Source organism: Ceratotherium simum, chromosome 5 (assembly GCF_057802395.1).
Source record: "Ceratotherium simum simum isolate JZ-2026a chromosome 5, ASM5780239v1, whole genome shotgun sequence".
NCBI lineage: Eukaryota > Metazoa > Chordata > Mammalia > Perissodactyla > Rhinocerotidae > Ceratotherium > Ceratotherium simum.
In genome coordinates, this window is record NC_141904.1 from 50406993 (window position 1) to 50430560 (window position 23568).

The 23568-nt window shown below is 45.5% G+C and overlaps 2 protein-coding genes across 5 annotated transcripts in view; both read right to left on the reverse strand.

Moving 5' to 3' along the window:
- Positions 1-11237, reverse strand: part of PRKAR2A (protein kinase cAMP-dependent type II regulatory subunit alpha) — a 110248-nt gene extending 99011 nt beyond the window's left edge. For both annotated transcript variants that reach the window (XM_087430958.1, XM_004419665.3), the window contains exon 1: positions 10745-11237. In XM_087430958.1, the coding sequence (XP_087287084.1) occupies positions 10745-10997 (253 nt within the window). In that variant the 5' untranslated portion in view covers positions 10998-11237. The remainder of the gene's footprint in view (positions 1-10744) is intronic.
- A 72-nt stretch (positions 11238-11309) lies between these two features.
- Positions 11310-23568, reverse strand: part of SLC25A20 (solute carrier family 25 member 20) — a 37055-nt gene continuing 24796 nt past the window's right edge. Inside the window, exons 5-9 of one of the 3 annotated variants that reach the window (XM_087430959.1) lie at positions 21065-21182; positions 20279-20351; positions 19797-19906; positions 18914-19038; positions 11310-11393 (exon numbers count right to left, since the gene is read on the reverse strand). In XM_087430959.1, the coding sequence (XP_087287085.1) occupies positions 11325-11393; positions 18914-19038; positions 19797-19906; positions 20279-20351; positions 21065-21182 (495 nt within the window). In that variant the 3' untranslated portion in view covers positions 11310-11324. Of the gene's footprint in view, positions 11394-12964; positions 13680-17644; positions 18502-18913; positions 19039-19796; positions 19907-20278; positions 20352-21064; positions 21183-23568 lie in introns of those variants that run through there. The other 2 variants (XM_004419668.2, XM_087430960.1) reach the window with 2 other exon arrangements.

Genomic DNA, 23568 nt, shown 5'->3' on the forward strand with positions numbered 1-23568 from the left:
AAGGACTGGGAGGATTCAATGAGATAATGCAAATAAACCGCTGAACACTGAGATCAGTACAGAATAAAGGCTTAATAAATGCTACCTGTCCTTATTGCAGAACTGTATTTATGATTACAATTATGTATAATGTATGCCCGTGATGTGAAGAAACTGGTCTCCTCCAGCTGAAATTTCCTGATCTAGTTGATGGGATACACAGGGTGTCCACTTGATAAACAATCAAGCTGCACATTTACAATTTGTGCGCCTTTTTGCATATACATTACTTCAAAAAAAGTTTACTTTGGGGGCCGGCCCAGTGGTGCAAGCGGTTAAGTGCGCGCATTCTGATGCGGCGGCCAGCGGCCCGGGGTTTGCCGGTTTGGATCTTGGGCACCACCGATGCACCACTTGGCAACCCATGCTGTGGCGGCATCCCACATAAAGTGGAGGAAGATGAGGCACGGATGTTAGCCCAGGGCCAGTCTTCCTCAGCAAAAAAAGAGGAGGATTGGCAGATGTTAGCACAGGGCTGATCTTCCTCAAAAAAAAAAAAAAGTTTACTTAACTGAAAAAGAAATGTGATTGCACAACACTGTGAATGTACTTAACACTACTCAGTTGTATACTTAAAAATGGTTAAAATGGCAAATTCTGTATTATGTTTATTTTACCACAATAAAAAGAAAGAAAGGGGGCCAGCCCGGCGGCGCAAGCGGTTAACTGCGTGCACTCTGCTTCCATGGCCCAGGGTTCGCAAGTTCAGATCCTGGGCGCGCACCAAGGCACTGCTTGTCAAGCCATGCTGTGGCGGCGTCCCATATAAAGTAGAGGAAGATGGGCACAGATGTTAGCTCAGGGCCAATCTTCCTCAGCAAAAAAGAGGAGGATTCGCATCAGATGTTAGCTCAGGGCTGATCTTCCTCACAAAAAAAAGAAAGAAAGAAAGGTGTAGAGAATGGATGAGGTGGAGGGGAGATGAGTGGGAGACCTACAGATGCTCATCTACATCTAGCTGAGAAGCAATAAAAGCCAAACCCAAGGCAGGGACAGTGAGGAAGTAAAAGATAGGAGAGGCCAGAGATTAAAATGAGAGAGAAAGAGAGAAAGAGACTGATTGACTCCTTGGCTTCTTGCTCAAAAATTAGAGGAAACAGAGCGATATGACAGGTAAGCTAAAGACATCAGTTTTAGGCATTATGAGTTTGAGAGATGAATGAGAGATGACCAGCTGGCAAGATTAGCATAAACAGGGTTGTCTCGGCAGAGAAAGTTCTGAGCTATAGTTTTGATTTTGAAGGTTCAGAGAAGTAAAAAATGCTCAGGAAGAGATGTGTTCACTGAGGGAGAAAAGGTAATAAACCAAATTCTGGGAATCATCAACCAGCATGTAAAGGGCAGAGAGGAGGCCAAGTGGTGGATGGAGAGCCAGAGGAATGAAGACACAGATGCCAAGGAGGGAGAGTTTCAAAAAGGAGTGTTCAACAGTGTCAAAATCCTGCTGAGAGATCCAGATACATGAACCACAGGAATATTATCATTAAGCAATTTCCAAAAAAGTTCTGCTAATGCAGTTTGGACCAACTTCTATGTTTTGTGGTATATGCTGTGCAGTAAAAAATGCTGGGGAAAAATTCTAAGGAATCCACTAAAAATCTATCAGAACTAATAAATAAATTCAGCAAGGTTGCAAAATACAAGAGCAATATAAAAAAATCAACTATATTTCTGTACACTTGCAATGAGCAATCTGAAAATGAAATCACGAAAACAATTCCATTTACAATAGCATCAAAAGGAATGAATCACTTAGAAAAAAATTCAGAGCCAGCCCTGACTATCTAGTGGTTAAAAGCTCAGCATGCTCCACTTCGGCAGCCCAGGTTCAGTCCCCGGGCGCAGAGCCACACCACTCATCTGTCAGTAGCCATGCGGTGGTGGTGGCTCACACAGAAGAACTAGAAGAACTTACAACTATCATATACAACCATGTACTGGGGCTTTAGGGAAAAAGGAGAAGAAAAAAGAGGAACATTGGCAACAGATGTTAGCTCAGTGCGAATATTCCAAAAAGAAAATTCATTTCCCCTAGCCAGAACCGTCAGGCAAGAAAAAGAAATAAAAGGGATCCAAACTGGAAAGGAAAAAGTGAAACTGTCACTATTTGCAGATGACATGATTTTATATAGAGAAAACCCTAAAGAATCCACAAAAAACTTTTAGAAGTAATAAATGAATACAGTAAAGTTGCAGGATACAAAATCAACATACAAAAATCAGTTGCATTTCTATACACTAACAACGAACTAGCAGAAAGAGAAATTAAGAATACAATCCCATTTACAATTGCAACAAAAAGAATAAAATATCTAGGAATAAACTTAACCAAAGAGGTGAAAGATCTGTACACCGAAAACTATAAAACATTGCTGAAAGAAATTGAAGACGACACAAAGAAATGGAAAGATATTCTGTGCTCTTGGATTGGAAGAATTAACAGTTAAGATGTTCATACTTCCTAAAGCAATCTATAGATTCGATGCAATCCCTATCAAAGTTCCAACAACATTTTTCATAGAAATAGAACAAAGAATCCTAAAATTTATATGGAACAACAAAAGACCCCAAATAGCTAAAGGAATCCTGAGAAAAAAGAATAAAGTTGGAGGTATCACACTCCCTGATTTCAAAATATACTACAAAGCTATAGTAACCAAAACAGCATGGTACTGGCACAAAAACAGACACACAGATCAATGGAATAGAATCGAAAGCCCAGAAATAAACCCACACATCTATAGATAGCTAATCTTCGACAAAGGAGCCAAGAACATACAATGGAGAAAGGAAAGTCTCTTCAACAAATGGTGTTGGGAAAACTGGACAGCCACATGCAAAAAATGAAAGTAGACCCTTATCTTACACTATACACAAAAATTAACTCAAAATGGATTAAAGACTTGAATGTAAGACCTGAAACTATGAAACTTCTAGAAGAAAACATAGGCAGTACGCTCTTTGACATCGGTCTTAGCAACATATTTTCAAGCACCATGTCTGACTGGGCAAGAGAAACAATAGAAAAAATAAACAAATGGGACTACATCAAACTAAAAAGCCTCTGCACAGCAAAGGAAACCATCAACAAAATGAAAAGACAACCTAATAATTGGGAGATGATATCTGCAAACCATACATCTGATAAGAGGTTAATCTCCAAAATATATAAAGAACTCATGAATCTCAACAACAAAAAAACTAACAACCCAATTAAAAGACGGGCAAAGACCTGAACAGACATTTCTCCAAAGAAGATATACAGATGGCCAACAGGCACATGAAAAGATGTTCAACATCATTAACTATCAGGGAAATGCAAATCAAAACTACAATAAGATATCCTCACGCCCCTCAGAATGGCTGTAGTTAACAAGACAGGAAACAACAAGTGTTGGAGAGGATGTGGAGAGAAGGGAACTCTCATACACTGTTGGTGGGAGTGCAAACTGGTGCAGCCACTATGGAAAACAGTATGGAGATTCCTCAAAAAATTAAAGATAGAACTACCATTACATCCAGCTATTCCACTGCTGGGTATTTATCCAAAGAACTTGAAAACACCAATGAGTAAAGATACATGCACCCCTGTGTTCATTGTAGCGTTATTCACAATAGCCAAGACTTGGAAGCAACCTAAGTGCCCATCAAGGGACGAATGGATCAAGAAGATGTGGTATGTATACACAATGGAATACTACTCAGCCATAAGAAACAATGAAATCCAGCCATTTGTGACAACATGGATGGACATTTAGGGTATTATGCAAAGTGAAATAAGTCAGAGGGAGAAGGTGAAATACTGTATGATCTCACTCATTAAGTAGTAGATAATAACAACAACACACACACACATAGAGACAGAGACTGGATTGGTGGTTACCAGAGAGGAAGGGGGGAGGGAGGAGGGCGAAAGGGATAATTACGCACATGTGTGTGGTGATGGATTGTAATTAGTATTTGGGTGGTGAACATGAGAACAGGATGTAATCCATGCAGAAATAGAAGTATAAGGATGTACACCTGAAATTTATACAATGTTATAAACCAATGTTACTGCAATAAAAAAAAAAGGAAAATTCATTTCCAACAAAATTATATTAAAAAAAAAAAGAAAGAAATTTAACAAAAGAAGTGCAAAACCTATACTCGGAAAACTACAAAACATTGTTGATCTTTACTTTTTTTTATTTTTATTTTTCATTTTTTTGTGAGCAGGACTAGCCCTGAGCTAACATCTGACGCCAATCCTCCCCTTTTTTCTTGAGGAAGATTGGCCCTGAGCTAACATCCGTGCCCATCTTCCTCCACTTTATATGGGACGCCACCACAGCATGACTTAACAAGCGGTGTGTCGGTGTGCGCCCGGGATCCGAACCTGCGAACCCCAGGCTACCGAAGCAGAACGCGAGCACTTAACTGCTTGCGCCACTGGGACGGCCCTTGACCTTTAATTTAGAAATTAATGAAGATCTAAATAAATGGAAAGACATCCAATATTCACAGATCAGAAGATCTAACATTGTTAAGATGGCAATACTCTTTAAATTAATCTACAAATTCAATGTAATCTCTATCAAAATCCCAGTTGGCTTCTTCGCAGAAATCGACAAGCTAATCCTAAAATTCATATAGAAATTCGAGGGACCCAAAATAGCCAAAACAATTTTGAAAAAGAACAAAGTTGGTGGGCCGGCCCCGTGGCTTAGCGGTTAAGTGCTCGCGCTGCGCTGCTGGCGGCCCGGGTTTGGATCCCAGGCGCGCACCGACGCACCGCTTCTCCGGCCATGCTGAGGCCGCGTCCCACATGCAGCAACTAGAAGGATGTGCAACTATGACATACAACTATCTGCTGGGGCTTTGGGGGGAAAAATAAATAAATAAATAAAATTAAAAAAAAAAAAAGACAGTATAGTAGTGGCATACAGACACATATATAGATCAATAGAATAGAACTGAGTTAGGAACAGACTCTCACATTTACAGTCAACTGATTTTCAACGAGAGTACCAAGACAATTAAATGGGAAAAGAATAGTCTTTTCAATAAGTGGTGCTATAACAACTGGATAGTCACATGCAAAAGATGAAGTACCTCACATCTTTTTTTCTTTTTTTTTTTTGTGGTGAAGACTGGCTCTGAGCTAACATCCATTGCCAACCTCCTCTTTTTGCTGAGGAAGATTACCCCTGAGCTAACATCTGTGCCCATCTTCCTCTATTTTGTATACAGGATGTGGCCACAGCACGGCCTGATGAGTTGTACGTCGGTCTGCGCCTGGAATCTGAACCTGCAAATCCGGGGCCGTCAAAGCAGAGTGCTTGAACTCAACCACTACGTCACTGAGCCGGCCCCAGTACCTCACATCTTACACAAAAAATAACTGAAAATGAACCAACGGCCTAAATGTAAGAGCTAAAACAATAAAACTCTTAGAAGAAAACACAGAAGTTAATCTTGAGGACTTTGGATTTGGCAACGGTTTCTTAAGTATGACACCTAAAGCACAAACAACAAAAGAAAAAGATACATTGGACTTCATCAAAATTAAAAATTTTTATGCTTCAAAAGACAATATCAAAAAAGTGAAAAGACAACCGACTGAATGAGAAAAATATTTGTAAATCATATATCTTGTTTAGAATATATAAAGAACTCTTACAGCTCAATAATAAAAAGACAATCCAATTAAAAAATGGACAAAGGACTTGAATAGACGTTTCTCCAAAGAAGATAAAAAAACCAACACAAACACATGAAAAGATGCCCAACATCATTAGAGAACTACAAAGCAAAACTACAATGAGGTAGTAATTCCCATCCACTGGTTTGGCCATAATAAAAAAGATAATAAATGTTGATGAGGATGTGGAGGAATTAGAACCCTCAATACACTGCTGGTTAGAGTGTAAAATGGTGCAGCCACTTTTGGAACACAGTCTGGCAGTTCCTCAAAAGGTTAAACATAGAGTTACTATATAGCCCAACTATTCTACTCCTAGGTATATACCAAAGAGAAATGAAAACATATATCCACATGAATGTTCATAGCAGCATTATTTATAATAAGTCAAAAAGTAGAGGGGCCGCGTTAGAATGGCTATAATCACCAAGACAAAAAACAACAACTGTTGGAGAGGATGTGGAGAAACAGGAACCCTCATACACAGCCGGTGGGAATGCAAACTGGTGCAGCCTCTATGGAAAATGGTATGGAGATTCCTCAAAGAATTAAAAATAGAAACACCTATGATCCAGCTATCCCACTACTGGAAATCTATCCAACGAACCTGAAATCAACAATCCAAAGAGGCTTATGCACCCCTATGTTCATTGCAGCATTATTCACTATAGCCAAGAAGTGGAAGCAACCTAAGTGCCCCTCAACTGACGACTGGATCAAGATGTGGTATATATATACAATGGAATGCTACTCAGCCATAAAAAAAGACAAAATCGTCCCATTTGCAACAACATGGATGGGCCTGGAGGGTATTATGGTAAGTGAAATAAACCAGAAAGAGAAAGACAAACACTGTATGATCTCACTCATATGTGGAATATAAAGCAACACATAGACAGAGAAAAATGTATTGTGGTTACCAGGGGCAACAGGGGTAGGGGGTGGGCACAAGAGGTGAAGGGAGACATATATATGGTGATGGACAAACAAAAATGTACAACCCCAAATTTCACAATGTTATAAACTATTAAAACATCAATTAAAAAAATCAAAAAAAAAAAAAAAAGTAAAGGGGCCAGCTCGGTGGCATAGCGGTTAAGTGCGCTGGCTCCACTTCAGCGGCCCGGGGTTCCGAGTTCGGATCCTGGGCACGCACCGATGCACTGCTTGTCAAGCCATGCTGTGGTGGCGTCCCACATAAAGTAGAGGAAAATGGGCACAGATATTAGCCCAGGGCCAATCTTCCTCAGCAAAAAGGGGAGGATTGGCATCGGATGTTAGCTCAGGGCTAGTCTTCCTCACCAAAAAAAAAAAAAAAAAAAGTAGAAACAACCTAAACATCGATCAACTGAAGGATGGATAAGCAAAATGTGGTATTATCCATACAACAGGATAGTATTCAGCAATAAAAAAGAATGAAGTACTAATATGTGCCACCACATTGATCAACTTTGAAAACATCACGCTAAGTGAGAAAAGCAGGAGCAAAAGACCATACACCTATTTATTTCTATTTATTCTATTATTTCTATTTATATGAAATGTCCAGGACAGGCAAATCCCCAGAGACAGAAATTAGATTAGTGGTTGCCTACGGCTGAAGGGAATGGAGGTATTGGCAGGTGATGGCTAAGTGTATGGGGTTTCTCTTTGGGGTGATAAAAATGTTCTAAAATGCACTGTGGTAATGGTTGCACATATCTGTGAATATACTAAAGCCACTGAATTATACACTTTAAATGGGTGAATTATATGGTATGTGAATTATATCTCCATAAAGCTGGGAGACCCACAAGTATAAATGTTTTATGGTAATTACAGAAGTGAATCAAGTCTGACTGCCAATTTATTGTTCTTACCAGGATGTGGTTAGAGTAACTTATTAATAAGTCTAAACTCTTCAGACTTTTCCAAGAGTTATTCATTATAGTACTGCATACTTGGTGTGCTGTTTGCTATCATAACTGTTATTAAAACAACGAATAACAGCTGGTAAGTTTTTTGAGTGTTTCCAATAACATATAATTTTATAAACTGAAGTGGTGGTTGGCCATACAGGACCTTACTAAGCAAAGTCTCCTTCCTACATACAATTCTAACACTACATATCCTATTTCTAATTTTAGGTACTGTGGGCTTATCTGAATGTTCCTACTCACTGGATAGGCAATGTATTTCTTTTCTTGTCTTTTTTTAAATTGTGGTAAAATATACATAAGTGTACAATTCACGGCATTAAGTACATTCATAGTGTTGTGCAACCATCACTCCTATCCAATTTCAGAACTTTTCAATAATCCCAAACAGAAACTCTGTACCCATTAAACTATAACTCCCCATTACCTGCTCAGCCCAGCTGCCGGTAACTTCTATTCTACTTTCTATCTCTATGAATTTGCCTATTCTAGGAACCTCATATAAGCAGAATCATACAGTATGTCTTTTTGTGTCTAGCGTATTGCACTAGCTTAATGTTTTCAACGTTCATCCATGCTGTAGCATGTATCAGAATTTTATTTCTTTTTAAGGATTAATAGTATTCCACTGTATGTATATAACACATTTTGTTTATCCATTCTTTTGTTGATGGAATATTTGGGTTGTTTCTACCTTTTGGCTATTGTGAATAATACTACAATGAACACTGGCACACAAGTGTCTGTTCAACTCCGTGCTTTCAATTCCTTTAGATATATACATAGCAGTGGAATTGCTCGATCATATGGTAATTCTATGTTTAACTTTTTTTTTTTTGCTGAGGAAGATCAGCCCTGTGCTAACATCTGCCAATCCTCCTCTTTTTTTTTTTTTGCTGAGGAAGACTGGCCGTGGGCTAACATCCATGCCCATCTTCCTCCACTTTATGTGGGATGCCACTACAGCATGGCTTGCCAAGCGGTGCGTCGATGCATGCCCGGGATCCGAACCGGTGAACCCTGGGTCGCCGCAGCGGAGCGCACGTGCTTAACTGCTTGCGCCACCAGGCCGGCCCCTATGTTTAACTTTTTGAGGAACTGCCAAACTGTTTTCCACAGCAGCCAGATCATTTTACATTCCCATCAGCAATAAGCAAGGATTCCAACTTCTCTACATCCTCACCGACACTTGTGATTTTGTTTTTTTCATAATAGCTATCCTCATGGGTAAGGCGGTATGTTATTGTGCACAATGTATTTTTAGTCCATTATCTGTAAATAGAAGTTCACCTTGTGTTGATTTCTATAATTATACGTAGCACTGCCACTTAAGAGAGATAAACAAAATATATTTAAATACCAATAAAATAAACCAGAGAGTTACAAAAATATAAGTCAACTCAATTTTGAAAGATGACAAAGAATGAAGACAACACAGACTTGTAAACTCCATTTAACTCATTTGGGACTAATTCCTAAGACTGTTTTGTGTAAACAAAAATTATTGCAAAGCAGGTTACTGCTTTGTGATTTACAGATATCAGAGTGAAACGGGCCGGCCCCGTGGCTTAGCGGTTAAGTGCGTGCGCTTCGCTGCCGGCGGCCCGGGTTCGGATCCCGGGTGCGCACTGAGGCACCACTCCTCCAGCCATGCTGAGGCCGCGTCCCACATACAGCAACTAGAAGGATATGCAGCTATGACAGACAACTATGTACTGGGGCTTTGGGGGAAAAATAAATAAATAAAATCTTTAAAAAAAAAAAAAAAGAGTGAAACAAATGTAGGAGTCATTCCTGAAATAAAGCTTTTAAAAACATATTTATCCTGGGAGATTGTTGTCACTGTCCCCTATTTTAAAAATAAGTAAATCTGAAATCAAATGGGTTTGACAACTTGTCTTAGACAACAAAGCAAATCTGTGGCAGAGATTTGGAAAATAACAATTTCTGATTTCCAGGTTTAAGATGAAAAACCCATAATTTAATTTGCAACATGTCAAGAGAAACACAAAATAGCAATTCCTACTCTTAGCATGAACAAATTTAGGGAAGTCATCCAGAACACTGAAGCTTACAACCTCCAACAGCAAAGAGCAACAATTAACTCCTTGCTAGCGTGACCTGAATGTGGATTCAACTCAGAACTAGGTTTTTTTTCCCAGTATGATCTAATAACACTATGTCTCTAACTTTGTCTCTGAAAAGTTTTCATTGTTTTGTTAAATTTTGGCTGTTCAAAAGTAGGATAATTCTGTTTTAAACTGACAAAGCCTATGAAGCAACCAAGGAAAATGGAACTGCTTTTTGACAACCTTGCTTAAATCAGATGTATAAAGTATTACTTGTCTTCTTTCCTGCACCCAATATGCTAAACAAGACAACTGTTTACTCTCACCAAATCTGATCCAATCGTTTTAGCCAAATTAAAATATATATTCCCAGGGTCCATATTTTTAGAAATGCATACTCAAGTATGCAGGGGTGAAATGACCTGACTAGGATTTGCTTTAAAATATTTCAACAAAAAAAAAAAGTATAGATGAAACATTTGTGACCGATGTTTAAACTGTTGAATGTGAGTGATGGCATAGAGGGATTCATTTCACCTTTTCTCTCTGTTCGCCTACACTTAAAGTTTTCCACAATAACTTTTCACAAATGGAATTATTTCCAAACAAAGTCACCGTCCTGGTTATTAAATACGAGTCAGGAGATGTGAACGTTCTTGTCTTCGGAACGAAACCGGGTGAAGGGTCTCAAGCAGAGGCGAGGGCTCCTCGGGCGAGGCCGACGCGGGCTGCGCGCCTCCAAGCGTGCCGAAACCGCGCACGCTTCCTTCCAGGCTGAACCTGACAACTCACTCCGTGCGCTCGAGGGCTCGCGGACCGCGGAGCTCAATTTTGGAGTACTGAGGGGCCGCTCACGCCGGCGGCTCGGGGAGCCCGGACCAACTCCGCTCGAGAGCTCCAAGGTCCCGGCTCAGGGTTGTCGGCTCCGCCGGCGGCGCGACGTTTGGCCCCCCAGGCCCCGCTCTAGACCTCCAGAGACCCTCTGCACCGCTCCTTCCGTCCCCCCACCGCGAATCTCGGCCCATCCCGCCACCTACCGTCAAAGTCCTCGTCGTCCTCCGACTCGCTGTCCCTGTTCGCGTCGGCTACAAGGCCAGGGCCGGGCTCTAGATCCTGGGAGCCGGAAGGAGGAGCGGCGGGAGGGACTGAGGCTTGGGAGCGCGCCTCGCGCAGGCGGGTGAAGTAGTCCACCGCGAAGTCGACGAGGTCGGGCGGCTGCTGCCGCAGCACCTCCACGGTGTAGCCCTGCAGCAGCTCCGTGAGCCCCGGCGGGATCTGGATGTGGCTCATGCTGGCGGCGGCCGCGAGGAGAGGCGGGGCCCGGCCGCCGGTGGCCACTGCCTCCGCGCTCCCTCACGCCGGCCTCTCTCCCAGCGCCCGCGAGGTCTCCTCACACGCGACACCGGTCGGGTCTTCTTCGCGCCGTCCTTTGGCGGGGTGTGCGTTTCCGGGCCGCACGACCCTATGCTACTACGGCCGGCCTGGTCTCGCAGCCACTGTCACTGGGCAGCCGCCGCCGCGAGGACCGACGAACAGGCAGGCGGGACGGGCGGGGCAGGAGGCCGGGTTGTGACGCACGCGGCCGCGAGCGTACGCGCCCCCGCCGAGCGCCGGCCCTCACTGCGCGTGCGCCGCTGGGCCGCCAGCCCGCCCTGGCAGTGCCGGGTCGTAGCGCCAAAGGGAGACCTGTGAATGAAGTAATGAGTGGTCTCCCTGCTAAGCGGAGTCGTTAGGGCCTCTCACCTAGTCATGGAGACTTTCATTTATTCTTTCAACACACGCTAAAAGCTTCCTGTTTGCCAGCACTTACTAGGCGCCAGGGACACAGCAGAGAGCCAGACGCCAGAACACACATTACCACCTCAGTGTGGTTCTGGTTGTGGTGGACAGCAAGAGGGCCCACTTTAGGGGGTGACATTCAAGCTGACTCTGAGGCCTGGGCAGGATCCGACCACAGGAAGATCGCCATCTGACCGTAGAGGACAGCAAGGGAGAAAGCCTGGTAGAGTCAGGAACACCCTGGCCGCTGGGTGGAATGACCATAAGATCCTCAGAAGTCTGGCAGGAGGTCTGTGAGACGTCAAACCGGGAAGGCCTTGTAGGTAGTAGGAGTTTCAATGATATAGTAATTTGGGAGCCACAGACAGAGAAATAAGCCTAGAAGAGCTTCCTAGGCCAAACATGTGCCTTGAGAAAAGGGAATAAGGCCCAGAACAGGAAGGACCTCTGTGCCTATTCTTCCTCTTGAGTATTCCCACTAGGATTCCCAGGACCAGGTCTGCATGCCTCTTTCCTCCCCACACTTCACCCTGGGCCCTCGGCCAGCACTGCTTGATGGTGTTGAGCAGACCACAAGGTACTATTCTTTTGCCCCTGGGAAAGGAGCACAGGTAAACTGGAGAGACCAAGCTCTTTCCCAGGTTGCACCCCCCCAACTGACACCAGATTGGAAGGGAATAGAAAAAGATAGAGAACTTCCTGGGATGTCCATGCCACAGCCTAGCTGCTGACCAAAGGCCCAGTGGGCATAGGCAGAGTCCTCCCTCGACTTGCCGGGCCCAGCCACAAAGTGACTAACTGTAGGCTTGGGAACCTGAAAGGCATCTGGGATGGTTAAGCTCCACCTGGTAATTACTCAGTATTAATTAAAATCCTCGCTAGGCCCTCTCACACTGGCTTGGCACACACCCAGAAGCTCAGTGCTGCTGGAACTCAGCTTACAGAAGCAGGAGCACCTGGATCCCCGCTGGTGCAGAAGCCACCTAGGCTCTAGGCCAGATAGGCCTGTGATTCCAAACGGCAATGTCTCCCTGGACAAGCTCCTTGACCCCTAGAAGGAGACTTGGACCATCAACTTTGTAAGGGGAGGAGTAGTGTCCAACTTGTTCCCTGATGGGTTCTTATCACACACTCTTAGAGAAGGTTTACTGAAGGAATGAATGATAAATTTCCACACAGCAAGCAGAACCAATGAAACTGCTCTCCTGACCTCACAGTTGCAGAACTAGGATTGGTTGCTTCAAAGCTGTGCTTCTGATCTCAGAATATGAAGACTTCACTAAAGACAGACAGTGACAGTCTGGAGGGGCAGGGTTCCTCAACACTTCTCTGCTTTTGAGTAGACCGACCCTCCCAAGTTTTCCAGGAGTCAGCACATACCCAGGAAACCTGGGTGTGACTCCCATTGCACCGCCACACCTGGGGATCTGCCCTGCTTCAAACAATCCAACAACCAACACTTTGGCAAGGCAAATTCACAACTCCACTCCCTAGTTTGCCCATCTGTCAGGTTTTATATGTTTTAAAGGGGGACAGGCACGTGTACAGTTAGGACTCCAACCTCAATTACAACATAAGGTAGAGGGAGGCTACTCCAGGGCTGACGACAGAGCTGGGTGTGGGCGAGTTCTTCCAGTTGCTCTCCCAGTTGCCCCCATCAGCCGTTGCCAGAAGCAGGCTGGTCTGCCTGGCTTGTTTTCAGATCCCCATAGCTTGGCCATCCACCCATCCAACAACCATGGCATTCAAAGGCATCTTTGGACCTGGAAGGAATGAGGGCCACAGAAAGCAGGAACCCCACAGCTGCTCCTCACCTATATCCACAGACCAGCCTTAGAGTAAGGATGGACAGCCAGCTCCAGGCCTATCTTGGCTCCCCTCCCTTAGCACCTAGTACCCAGAGCAGGGATCCATCTCTGCTCCTTCTGGGAAACCCTTCAGTAGCAAGTGGAGTCCCAAGGGCCTTCATGAATGCCAAGTTCAGCTGGCCAAAGAAGAGGGCCCTGGAGCAAGAGAGAATACAAGGGGTCTGAGTCCTGCAACTTCTACCCTTACCCTCCTAGGACTGACTTCACTCAAGCCTGTCCAGCTGCATGGCTGGGGATTCCCGTGGCAACCAAACCCACAGGCATAACTGGGAAACAGGTGCCAACAGCAAGTGACGGTGGATGGAAAAGGCCAAGAGCAGAGACCCTGAAAAGCAAGAGAAATATAGAGGTTGTGATAGAGAAGAGGAAGTCCCAGAGCCCTAACGGGTGTTCAACTCCAACCCAGTCCTACTGACTACCCAGCAGGCAGTCAACATCTTGCACAAACTGCCACACCACCAATCACAGGTAGACATGGACATAATGGGGCCAATTCTCAGAGATGTTTACAACTATGGATGCAGGGTAACACACATGGGGCACACGTTTAGCCCAACAGCAGTGTGTCTGGTGAAAATGAACATGGGTAGGATACCAATTACTGTTTCCAATGAAAACAGTGGATTTCATGTACTCTTTTTTTTGTGTGTGTGAGGAAGATCAGCCCTGAGCTAACATCCGATGCCAATCCTCCTCTTTTTTGCTGAGGAAGATTGGCCCCGGGCTAACATCTGTGCCCATCTTCCTCTACTTTATCTGGGACACTGCCACAGCATGGCTTGATAAGCGATGCATCAGTGCGCACCCGGGATCGGAACCCGCGAACCCTGGGCTGCCGCAGCGGAGCACATGCCCTTAACCACTGTGCCACTGGGCTGGCCCCAGATTTCATGTACTCTTAACAGGTTTATTATTTAAAAGGTATTTTTCCTGTCTTTCCAGGAAGAAGGGAGATGAACAACTGCCCCACACTCCTCTGGAGGCCTGCTCTTGGCCAAGACCCCCCAGTTTACACACCTTCTGATGCCCTCTGCCTACTGGGGGCACTCAGCCCCACCAGGAACACCTCCCTCTTCTCTGCCCAAAGGGGCTGCTTCTCTAAGCCACTCTAGTCCCCCACCTATCTCCAGGGACCTGTTGGTCCCCTGACCACCTGTGTATGCCAGCCCTCCTGGTCCAGTCCTCCCAGCTCATTTAGTATCTATCACCATCAGTTTCTATTTTGCCTTAGAAGTATTCATGAGCCTCTAGTGGGCAGGAGGGATTAGAGAAGTGGGCTATGTTTTCTCTGCCCTCACCCAAGCTGTTCTTCAGCTTCCATAATCCCTCTCCCATGAGGCTACTGCCTTTGGTCCAAGAGGTTTGGTCTATTTTAATAAGTATCCATACTCCAGGGAGCAGTTAATTCCCGGGCCACCTGTTTCTGCACCTGTGAGCCACCCCCCTCCCCAAGACATTGTGTCCTGAGAAAGTGTCAGTCTCTGCAGTGGACCCAGGGTCTACCTCTGAGACACCTTAGGGCAAGGACAGAACCTGGGAAGCAAGGGAGAGCCCGGCTGGAGAGCCACAGGCCTGCATGCTGAGGAGAGCAGAGCAAGCAGAAAAGGGAGCCCTCAGAGAGCACCTAGCCCTGGGGCCTTCCCAGTGCCTGTTGGGACTCTGTGTGCCACCCCTGGCCTAACTCACAGGCCAGTTGCCTGGGCTTTGACCCTGCAGTACAGACAGGCTTCTTGGAGCTTGGGTCAAGCAGCCCCGGGATAGCCTCTGACAGCATCACAAGCCTTTCCTTAGGCCTGTGGACACCCAGACACCACTCTATTACCAACTTGCCAATGATTTTGGCAGATCAGTTTACCCTGTCTGAGCCTTGGTTTCTACATCTGAAAGTGGGGGTAAAAATCCCTACCCATTAAACACTGAGTTACATGGGGATAAAGAAATGAGAATGAACCCATGAAAAGGTTAAAGGCATAGGGGGTTCCAGCCTCAAAAGAACTGTGAAGAAAGAACTGTGGGTAAAAATGGTATGACCTTACAGCAGAAATGGTGCTACTATTGCTTCTAATATGCTGCTGTTGCAACACCCTGCCTTCTGTCCCTCACCTTTGACCCAGTTATACTCTTCTTTGTGCCTGGGTGAGGCTGTTATCACCACTGGTTGCTTTAACAATCACTGTCTGGGGCCGGCCCCGTGGCTTAGCGGTTAAGTGCGCACGCTCCGCTGGTGGCCCGGGTTCGGATCCCGGGCGTGCACCGATGCACCACTTTTCCGGCCATGCTGAGGCCGGGTCCCACATACAGCAACTAGAAGAATGTGCAGCTATGACATACAACTATCTACTGGGGCTTTGGGGGGGGGAAATAAATAAATAAATAAAATTTTAAAAAAACAAAACAATCACTGTCTGGCTTCTACTTAAAGATGTCTGTGACAGAGAAATTGCTAGGGAGGACTCCAATCTCTCTCCCACCCTTACCCCATCAGGGAGAGAAGAGATATATCAGGAACAGGTGGCATTTCAAAGTGCATCATAAAAAGGAAGTGCCAGCCAGGAGGGAGTTACTCACCATCTGTTCTGCTCCCTTCACAAATATGCCTCCAGGGGCTTCCCTATTTGACTTAACATCCATTGAACACCCAAAGGAGTAAAAGAATCTGCATCACTAACATCAGGGAACCAAAACATTCCATTTTAAAATGGAAGCTGTTTCAAAGGGGAAATTATCCAGAAGCACAGACTGTAAAAGTGCTCCTGAGCCATGGGAATGGCTGGCATTTGGCTGGAATGCAAACGCACTCATGGGGCCTGCAGGCAAAGGCAAGGTTTTAGGACTATCTCAAGGACTGGGTATGCCAAGAACAGCTTCAAGAGACACGTATGTGGCCTTCTTCAAATCAGTGAGAGATTTAACAAAGACATCTTGTAGCATGAGAGGGGAGCAGGCGTAACACTGAATTAATCTTCCCAGGCAGAGAGCACACAATTTTCTTTTCTTTTTTTTTTTTTTATGTAACTTTTTATTTATTTATTTTTTTCCCCCCGAAGCCCCAGTAAATAGTTGTATGTCATAGTTGCACAGCCTTCTAGTTGCTGTATGTGGGACACGGGCTCAGCATGGCCGGAGAAGCAGTGCATCGGTGCACGCCCGGGATCCGAACCCGGGCCACCAGCAGCGGAGCGCGCGCACTTAACCGCTAAGCCACGGGGCCGGCCCCCACACAATTTTCATCTCTCAAAAAATATTATTTTGGGGGCCGAACCAGTGGCACAGTGGTTAAGTTCTCGCGTCGGGATTTGTGGTTAAGATTCTGGGCACGGATCTATACACAAGATTGTCAAGCCATGCTGTGGCAGTGTCCCACATACAAAATATATAGAGGAGGATTGGCACAGATGTTAGCCCAGGGACAAATCTTCCTCAAGCAAAAAGAGGAAAACTGGCAACACATGTTGGCTTTGGGCCAATCTTCCTCACCCCAAAAAAACAATGTTATTTTTTTACTTGGCCATAATTCCTATCTTTCCATGAATAAAGCCTCCTTCCTCAAACCCTGAAATCTTAAGCTTCCTGCCAGGTTGGCCACACTCAATCCCAGATGGGAGTGGGTCCCTCCCCCACTCACGCATTTACACAGAATGATGATTCTCAAGCCAAAGTCCAAGGGTCTCTGTGCAGCTACAGCAAGGTGGAAGTGCTAGCAGGGCTGTAACTGTGACTGCCAGATGAGACAATGCCAGAGAAGCCCAGTTCAGATAGACTCGCCCTCGACAGACTAGCCTGTGACTCTCCAACTCTCTCACTTCCTCTGGCTGCACCTGGGCACCATCAACAGCCTGATTAGTAAAGCTAGGCTGGTGACATCAGATCACACAGTGACCCCAAAGCCCATATGAAAACTCAGGATTGCTTTTGGCCTTTTAGAACAATTAACTCTCCCTCTGTTAGTTCAGACACCCACATGGCTGAGAGCAGAGAGGTGAAAGAATGAAGGGATAGCCTGCAGGCTGGGCCTTGGGGGAGCCTGCATGCCAGGATTGCACTGAGGGCTGTGGGAACAGTTACCAATCAAGTCACCCCGCCCCACCCCCCACTGCCTCAAGCAGCTAGGGCTAGGGCAGTCAGGGAAGGCTGCATTGGCCAAAACTTCCTCCTCTTTCTCCTGCTGGAGCCCTTGCCTGAAGCAACCAGGGAAGGATACTGGATGCCTCCACCAAGGCCACAGACTGCCTGCTGAAATGACCCAGAAAGAAAAAAATGACCCCAAAAGAAAAAAATTTCACACAATGCAAAAATTAGAAACAATATTTATTGTTTCCTACTAAAATAGGGTGCTCTCACGAGAATAAAGAGTATGCAAAAAGAGCCTTCCTACACCCCGTGCTTTCTCACTTATCCCCCAGCAGGCTGGGACTGTCAGTTGATATCAAAACTTTCCTCACTGTGAGGGGGGAAAGCTCTCCATCTACTCCTGGGAAATTAGGGTACTCTAGTTTTAATTTTGATTACTTGCATGCAGAAAGAAAAATCAACCCAATTGTTAACAGGCTATCTGCCCCTAGGCACATTTGCTCAGTCCACTTGGACAGACAGACATGGGCCTCAAGTCCACATCCCCATGTGCAGGCCTGGATTAGATAGTGCCCTGGAAATCTGGTGGGTATTCCTGGCTAGGGATCGAAGAAGACCCCAGCTCCTGGTAAGCTGGTTCAAAACATGCATAGCGCCTCCAGTGAGAGGCTGAGAGTCCCTCTCTCGTGAGTATTTTGGGTGTAGTAGGGCCAGTAGTCAAGCAGTAGACAGCACTCTGGCCACACGTTGTATCTGGTCTAGAAGCTACTTACTCCATCTCCAAATCCTCTTGACATCCCTTAAATTGACAAGAGTGAATTCAATTTTCAAAATGGCACACCAAGCTACACCAGGTAGAGGATGTGATTAAGGCAACGGTCTCAACAAGTCCACACACAGAGCTCTGATCCCACAATCCCCCTCCCCTCACCCTTCAGGACGGCCTAGTTCTGCCCACTGCTCCTCCTCGGTGACAGCTTCCAGTATCCAGAAACCTTGAGCAGCCTTCAGCCTCACAAGTTGGGGGTGGCCCAATTAAGAAACTTCATGGCAACTTCAAAGCCAAGGAAACAGGCCTGAGAAGGGGTTGGAAGAAAAAAGCCAGCAGGAGTTGTGACAATTCACAGAGACCCAGCACCATGCTTAGCTGGCCCTGTCAGGACCAGAATCCCTCCCTAACCTCACTCCCACCCCAGCTCAAGGAATCAAGCTGTGCTTTCTCATTCCCAAGAGGGGAAGAAAATGCATGTTCTGTAAGTGCCCGCTTCCGATAGCCAAGTCAGGAAATCAAAGCCCCTCACCTCAGAGAATCCCAAAGGAAATCTTCCTGACAGCTTCAGGAAAGGGAGCAAACAAGGAGGCTCTGACTGAGGGTGGAGTTTGGGGAAAACTGAATCCCCAATCCAATCCCAGGAGCAAGCAGAAGTCAACCCACCTGCACCCTATTCTGAGCCCAAAGGGAAAGCACAGCCCCTGCCAGCCACTCACCGCGTTGGCTGGGAAGGCTCGGATCATCACTGCATTGAACCCCTTGTACAAGGATGTGACTCCTTCATCCCGGATCAGCTCCCTCAGCACATCTCTGAAACCGTTAGGATATTTTCCAGGAGGTGCTGTGGGGAGAACTCAACTGTTAAAGCATCAGGAAGCTTCCTGCCTGAACATGGTGACCCACATGGGGACAATCTTGTAGTCAAGTCTTCCTACAGGGTCACAGTACCAGGGAGAGGACACCTTGCAGGTCATCTTGGACCAGTCCACAGACAACACAGTTCACCTTGGGACAAACAGACACAAATGCCTGGATTGCTGGTGCTGAGGGAGTGGAGAAGAGGAATGAAGAATGAAACAGTCCTTCTGCTCTTGTGGGGGAACAAGAACAGATTTGACTTCTTAGCTCACTTATTTTGTGTTCTGGCCAAGATAAAAATGAATCTAGGGTTCCGAGGGGGCCGGCCCGGTGGCGTAGCCGTTAAGTGCACGCACTCCACTGCGGTGGGCCAGGGTTCGCAGGTTCAGATCCTGGCGTGCACCAATGCACCACCTGTCAAGCCATGCTGTGGCAGCGTCCCATATAAAGTAGAGGAAGATGGGCACGGATGTTAGCCCAGGGCCAATCTTGCTCAGCAAAAAGAGGAGGATTGGTGACGGATGTTAGCTCTAGGCTAATCTTCCTTACAAAAAAAACAAAACAAAAAATGAATCTAGGGTTCCTAGAACACCAAGGACTGCAAGGGAGAATGTTGGTCAGACAGATGCGGGTGCTGTGGTGGAGGGTGAGTATCCCTAGGGCCTTAAGAGCTCTGCTCCCCAGGGGCAGCCAGTTCTGGGACCCACTCCACCTCCATCTACCCCACTATGCTCCACTCACCAGTCTGGAAGCGAGACTTGAGCACGTCTGGGGGGATTGCCACAGCCCAGTTGAAGATCCCTGCAATGCCTCCAGCCACTAGGATCCGAGGCACGCTGAGCTCATTGACACTGCAGAATACCAACCACAGCCCCAGTTAGACAAATGCTGTGAGAGTGGCACTCAGACCATCCCTCCTGTGGCAGACAGGGAAGTTACAGAGAGAAAGAAATTGGCTGGAGAGAGGAGGAGGTCCAAGGCCAGGCTCCTGAGACATGGCAGCTGCCACTCCTTGGAGGAGGTGTCATGCACTTGTTTCAGATACTTGCTCCATTGGGGGAGGCACAGAGTAAGAGGTATTAGCTGAGCCTCAGCAACAACAAGAGGAAAGTGGACATGGAGCCAGAAGCAAGTCCCACTTCTGCCTTCAGACTCACTCACAGGAAAGGACAACCTACCCATGACCGGGCAAAGTGGCTTCTAAGTTCTTCTATTCTCCTCACCTCTTTCCCTCCGCAGTAAAGATATTTTTCAGCCACTCATATGTCATGAAATACATTCCACTGGCTGGAACGTCTGTTAATGGCAAGAAAGAGGTGAATGAAATCATCTAAAATCCTCACAGATTTCTTCAACTTAGAAGAGCCAAGGTTGGCACTGCACCCTTCAAGGTTTCCTAAGAAGTTCCTCAGCAGCACTTCCTATTTGCAATGATCACTTTGCAGCAATCAGATGCTACTCTGAGTCAAGGACTGGTATGAGTGAGTACATGACATCACTCATCTTCAAAGTTCCCTCTGAGTGGTCCCTACTGATATGCCCACTCCAAACAGTTATAAACAAGCTAGCATCTGGCCTTCCTCCAAGCTGCCATTTCAGGACAAGAGTGGGGCTGTCTCTGCCTCTCCTACTGCCACCCCAGCAGGACATGCCTCTCAAAACCAGGGAGAACCCCACTGTTCCTAAGTCACTCTTTCTTCCCACTCATCCCTTCAGCCATGATTTCTATCTACTTGCCACTCTATTCCAAGTGCCACTGTCATGATTTCCACCCCTGAAGGCAAGCCTCCTAGAAGGATCGAAGTCCCCCATCCTCATTTGTGTCCACACTGGCTAGAAGTGAGACTGCCTGAAACCAGGACACACACTGCCAGCCTTGTCAGAGCTGTGCATGTATGATGCCAAGGCTAATCTGGCGATCCAGGCAAGACTCTCCATAGCAGATCCACCTCAGGAGAGCACCACCCCCAACCAAGGGGACCTCAGGTGGAGGTGATCTCAAAGGTTACCTCGCATGAGGGTGAGCACAGTCCCCTTATAGATGCCTCGAATCCCAGACTCCTGGTACACCTTCTTTGCACAGTCCAAGGCACCAGTGTACTTGGTTTCCCCTGAGGAAGCCTGAATCTGAGAGGGAGGGGAGAATCATCAAGTCAGCAATAGTAACATGAAAGTCAACAGCCTCAGTAGGTTACTGAAGATTACAAACGGAGTGTGGAAGTGGTCATTATGCATTAGACCAATGGAAGACTTCACCGTCAAATTGGTTAAGTATTTGGAACATGCAATATTAGTGGAAGTTGCTAGATGAATAATACACACACACTGACTAGAAAAAAAATCAACAGAAGAGCTGAAAAATAAGTTGAGTAAATCTCCCAAATACAAGAGCATTCCCAATAAAGCTAGTTGGAAGGTCTAGAAAGGAGAAGACAAATACTTCAGTCATTCACTTATTCTTTCAAAAAATATCCACTGAGCACCAACTCCATTCCAACCCCTAACTGATCAGAAGCTTGATTAAGAAAAGGCAAACAGGAAATTGCATTCAGAGCTCTAAGTGCCTTGATAGAGGTCCTGTGCAGAGCCAGGGAAGGGCCAAGGAGAGGCCCCCATCCCAGCCTCAGGGCTCTAGGGCCTAAGAGCCAAGAGCCTGAGGGCAGACAGGGGTAATCTCAGAAAAGATTTGAAAGAAAGATAGTCCCATGCAGAAGCTACAGCAAGTAGAGAGCCAAGAGGAATCAGAACACACAGGGGCATCAAGCAAAGAGTAATTAAAGCTGGAAAGAGAATTCAGCTTTAAGAGTTCCAAGGAGAAACATTTACAAAATATATAAGTCCAATAATTTTCTTATGTACCAGCAATAACCAGTTGAAAAATAATGTAAAAGAATCTCATTCAAAATAGCAATAAAAGGGGCCGCCCCGGTGAAGAGGTTGGATTCGTGCATTCTGCTTTGGCGGCCCAGGATTCACCAGTTCAGATCCTGGGCGGGGACCTAGTGACCGCTCCTCAAGCCACCCTGAGGCGGCGTCCCATATAGAAAAGCTACAACTCTACAACTATGATACACAACTATGTACTGGGGCTTTGGGGAGAAAAAAGAAAAAAGAGGAAGATTGGCAACAGATGTTAGCGCATGGCCAATCTTCCTCAAAAAAAAGAAAAAAGCAATAAAATATATGTGCATCAAGCAATAGGATATGCATAAATAAAACTCCAAAACATCTCCAAGGGACACAAAACAAGAGGTGAATAAAGAGAAAGTCATAATTCTGGTTGGGAAAAGTTCTCAATCGGAAAGACATAACTTTTCTAAAAATAATAAATTTAAGACAATGTCAATAGAGTATCAATGGGTTTTTTTTTATATAACTTCCCCCAATGATCCAGACACACGTGAACCTGGTGGGTCTGAGAAACAGCATGGAATCCCAGGAAACTAGAAGACGTTGGAGCTGACTCACAGTGATCTAGAGGGCCACTGAAGATTGACCATGGGATTGACATATTAACAGAATCCTCTCATTGTTATGTACAGTATAGACTGTCAGCAGGGAAACAAGTAAGGAGGCCCTCACAGTCATCCAGGCCAGTGATGAAGATGACTTGGAGCAATGTGGCTGTAATGGAGGTGACTGAGAAGGGATGAATTTGGGATACATTGAAAGCTAGCTTAACTGTTCAACAGATGGAACAGGTACAGTGAAAGAAAGAGAGAAATCTAAGAGGACTCCTGGGTTTAAGGGCTGAACAACTAGAAGGATGGTGCTGCCACCAACTGAGTTGCAGAAGGTTGTGGGTGGAGCAGGTATTGGGGAAGACCAGGAGTTCAATTTTGCACTCAGTGACTTTGAGGTGCCTATTAGCAGCCAAATGGAAATGCTGGATAAACTAGTCTGGCATTCAGGAAAAGTCTGAGTTGGAGACATAAATTGGAGAATCATCAGCATATAAATGGTGTCTAAAAGTGATGAGACAAGGAAATCATCAAGGAAATGAGTGTAATAGGACTGAGCCCTGTACACATGAATATTAAAAGATTGAGAAGATGATGATTAATCACTAAAGGAGACAGAGAATAAGCAGCCAAGTAGGTAGGAGGTAAATCAGGAGAGAAGCCAAGTGAAGAGAGTTCTTCAAGGAAGAGGAGAGGATCAGCTGAGTCAAATTCTATTGATGGATCAAGAAAGATGAGGACCAATAACTGAACACTGGACTTAGTGTAAAGGTCATCACTGGTAACCTTGACAAAAGTACTTATGTTGGAGTTGTGAGGCAAGAGCCAGACTGAAGTGGATTTAACAATTAGAGAAGATGAACTAGAAACAGTGAGTAGAAGACAAAAACAAAAAGAAAAACCTTTTTCAAAGAGATTTGATGTAAAGGGGAGCAAAGATATGAAGCATAGAAATTGATGTGGGAAGTAGAATAGAAAGAAGTGTTTTTTGTTTTTTGTTTTTGTGAGGAAGATTAGCCCTGAGCTAACATCTGTTGCCAATCCTCCTCTTT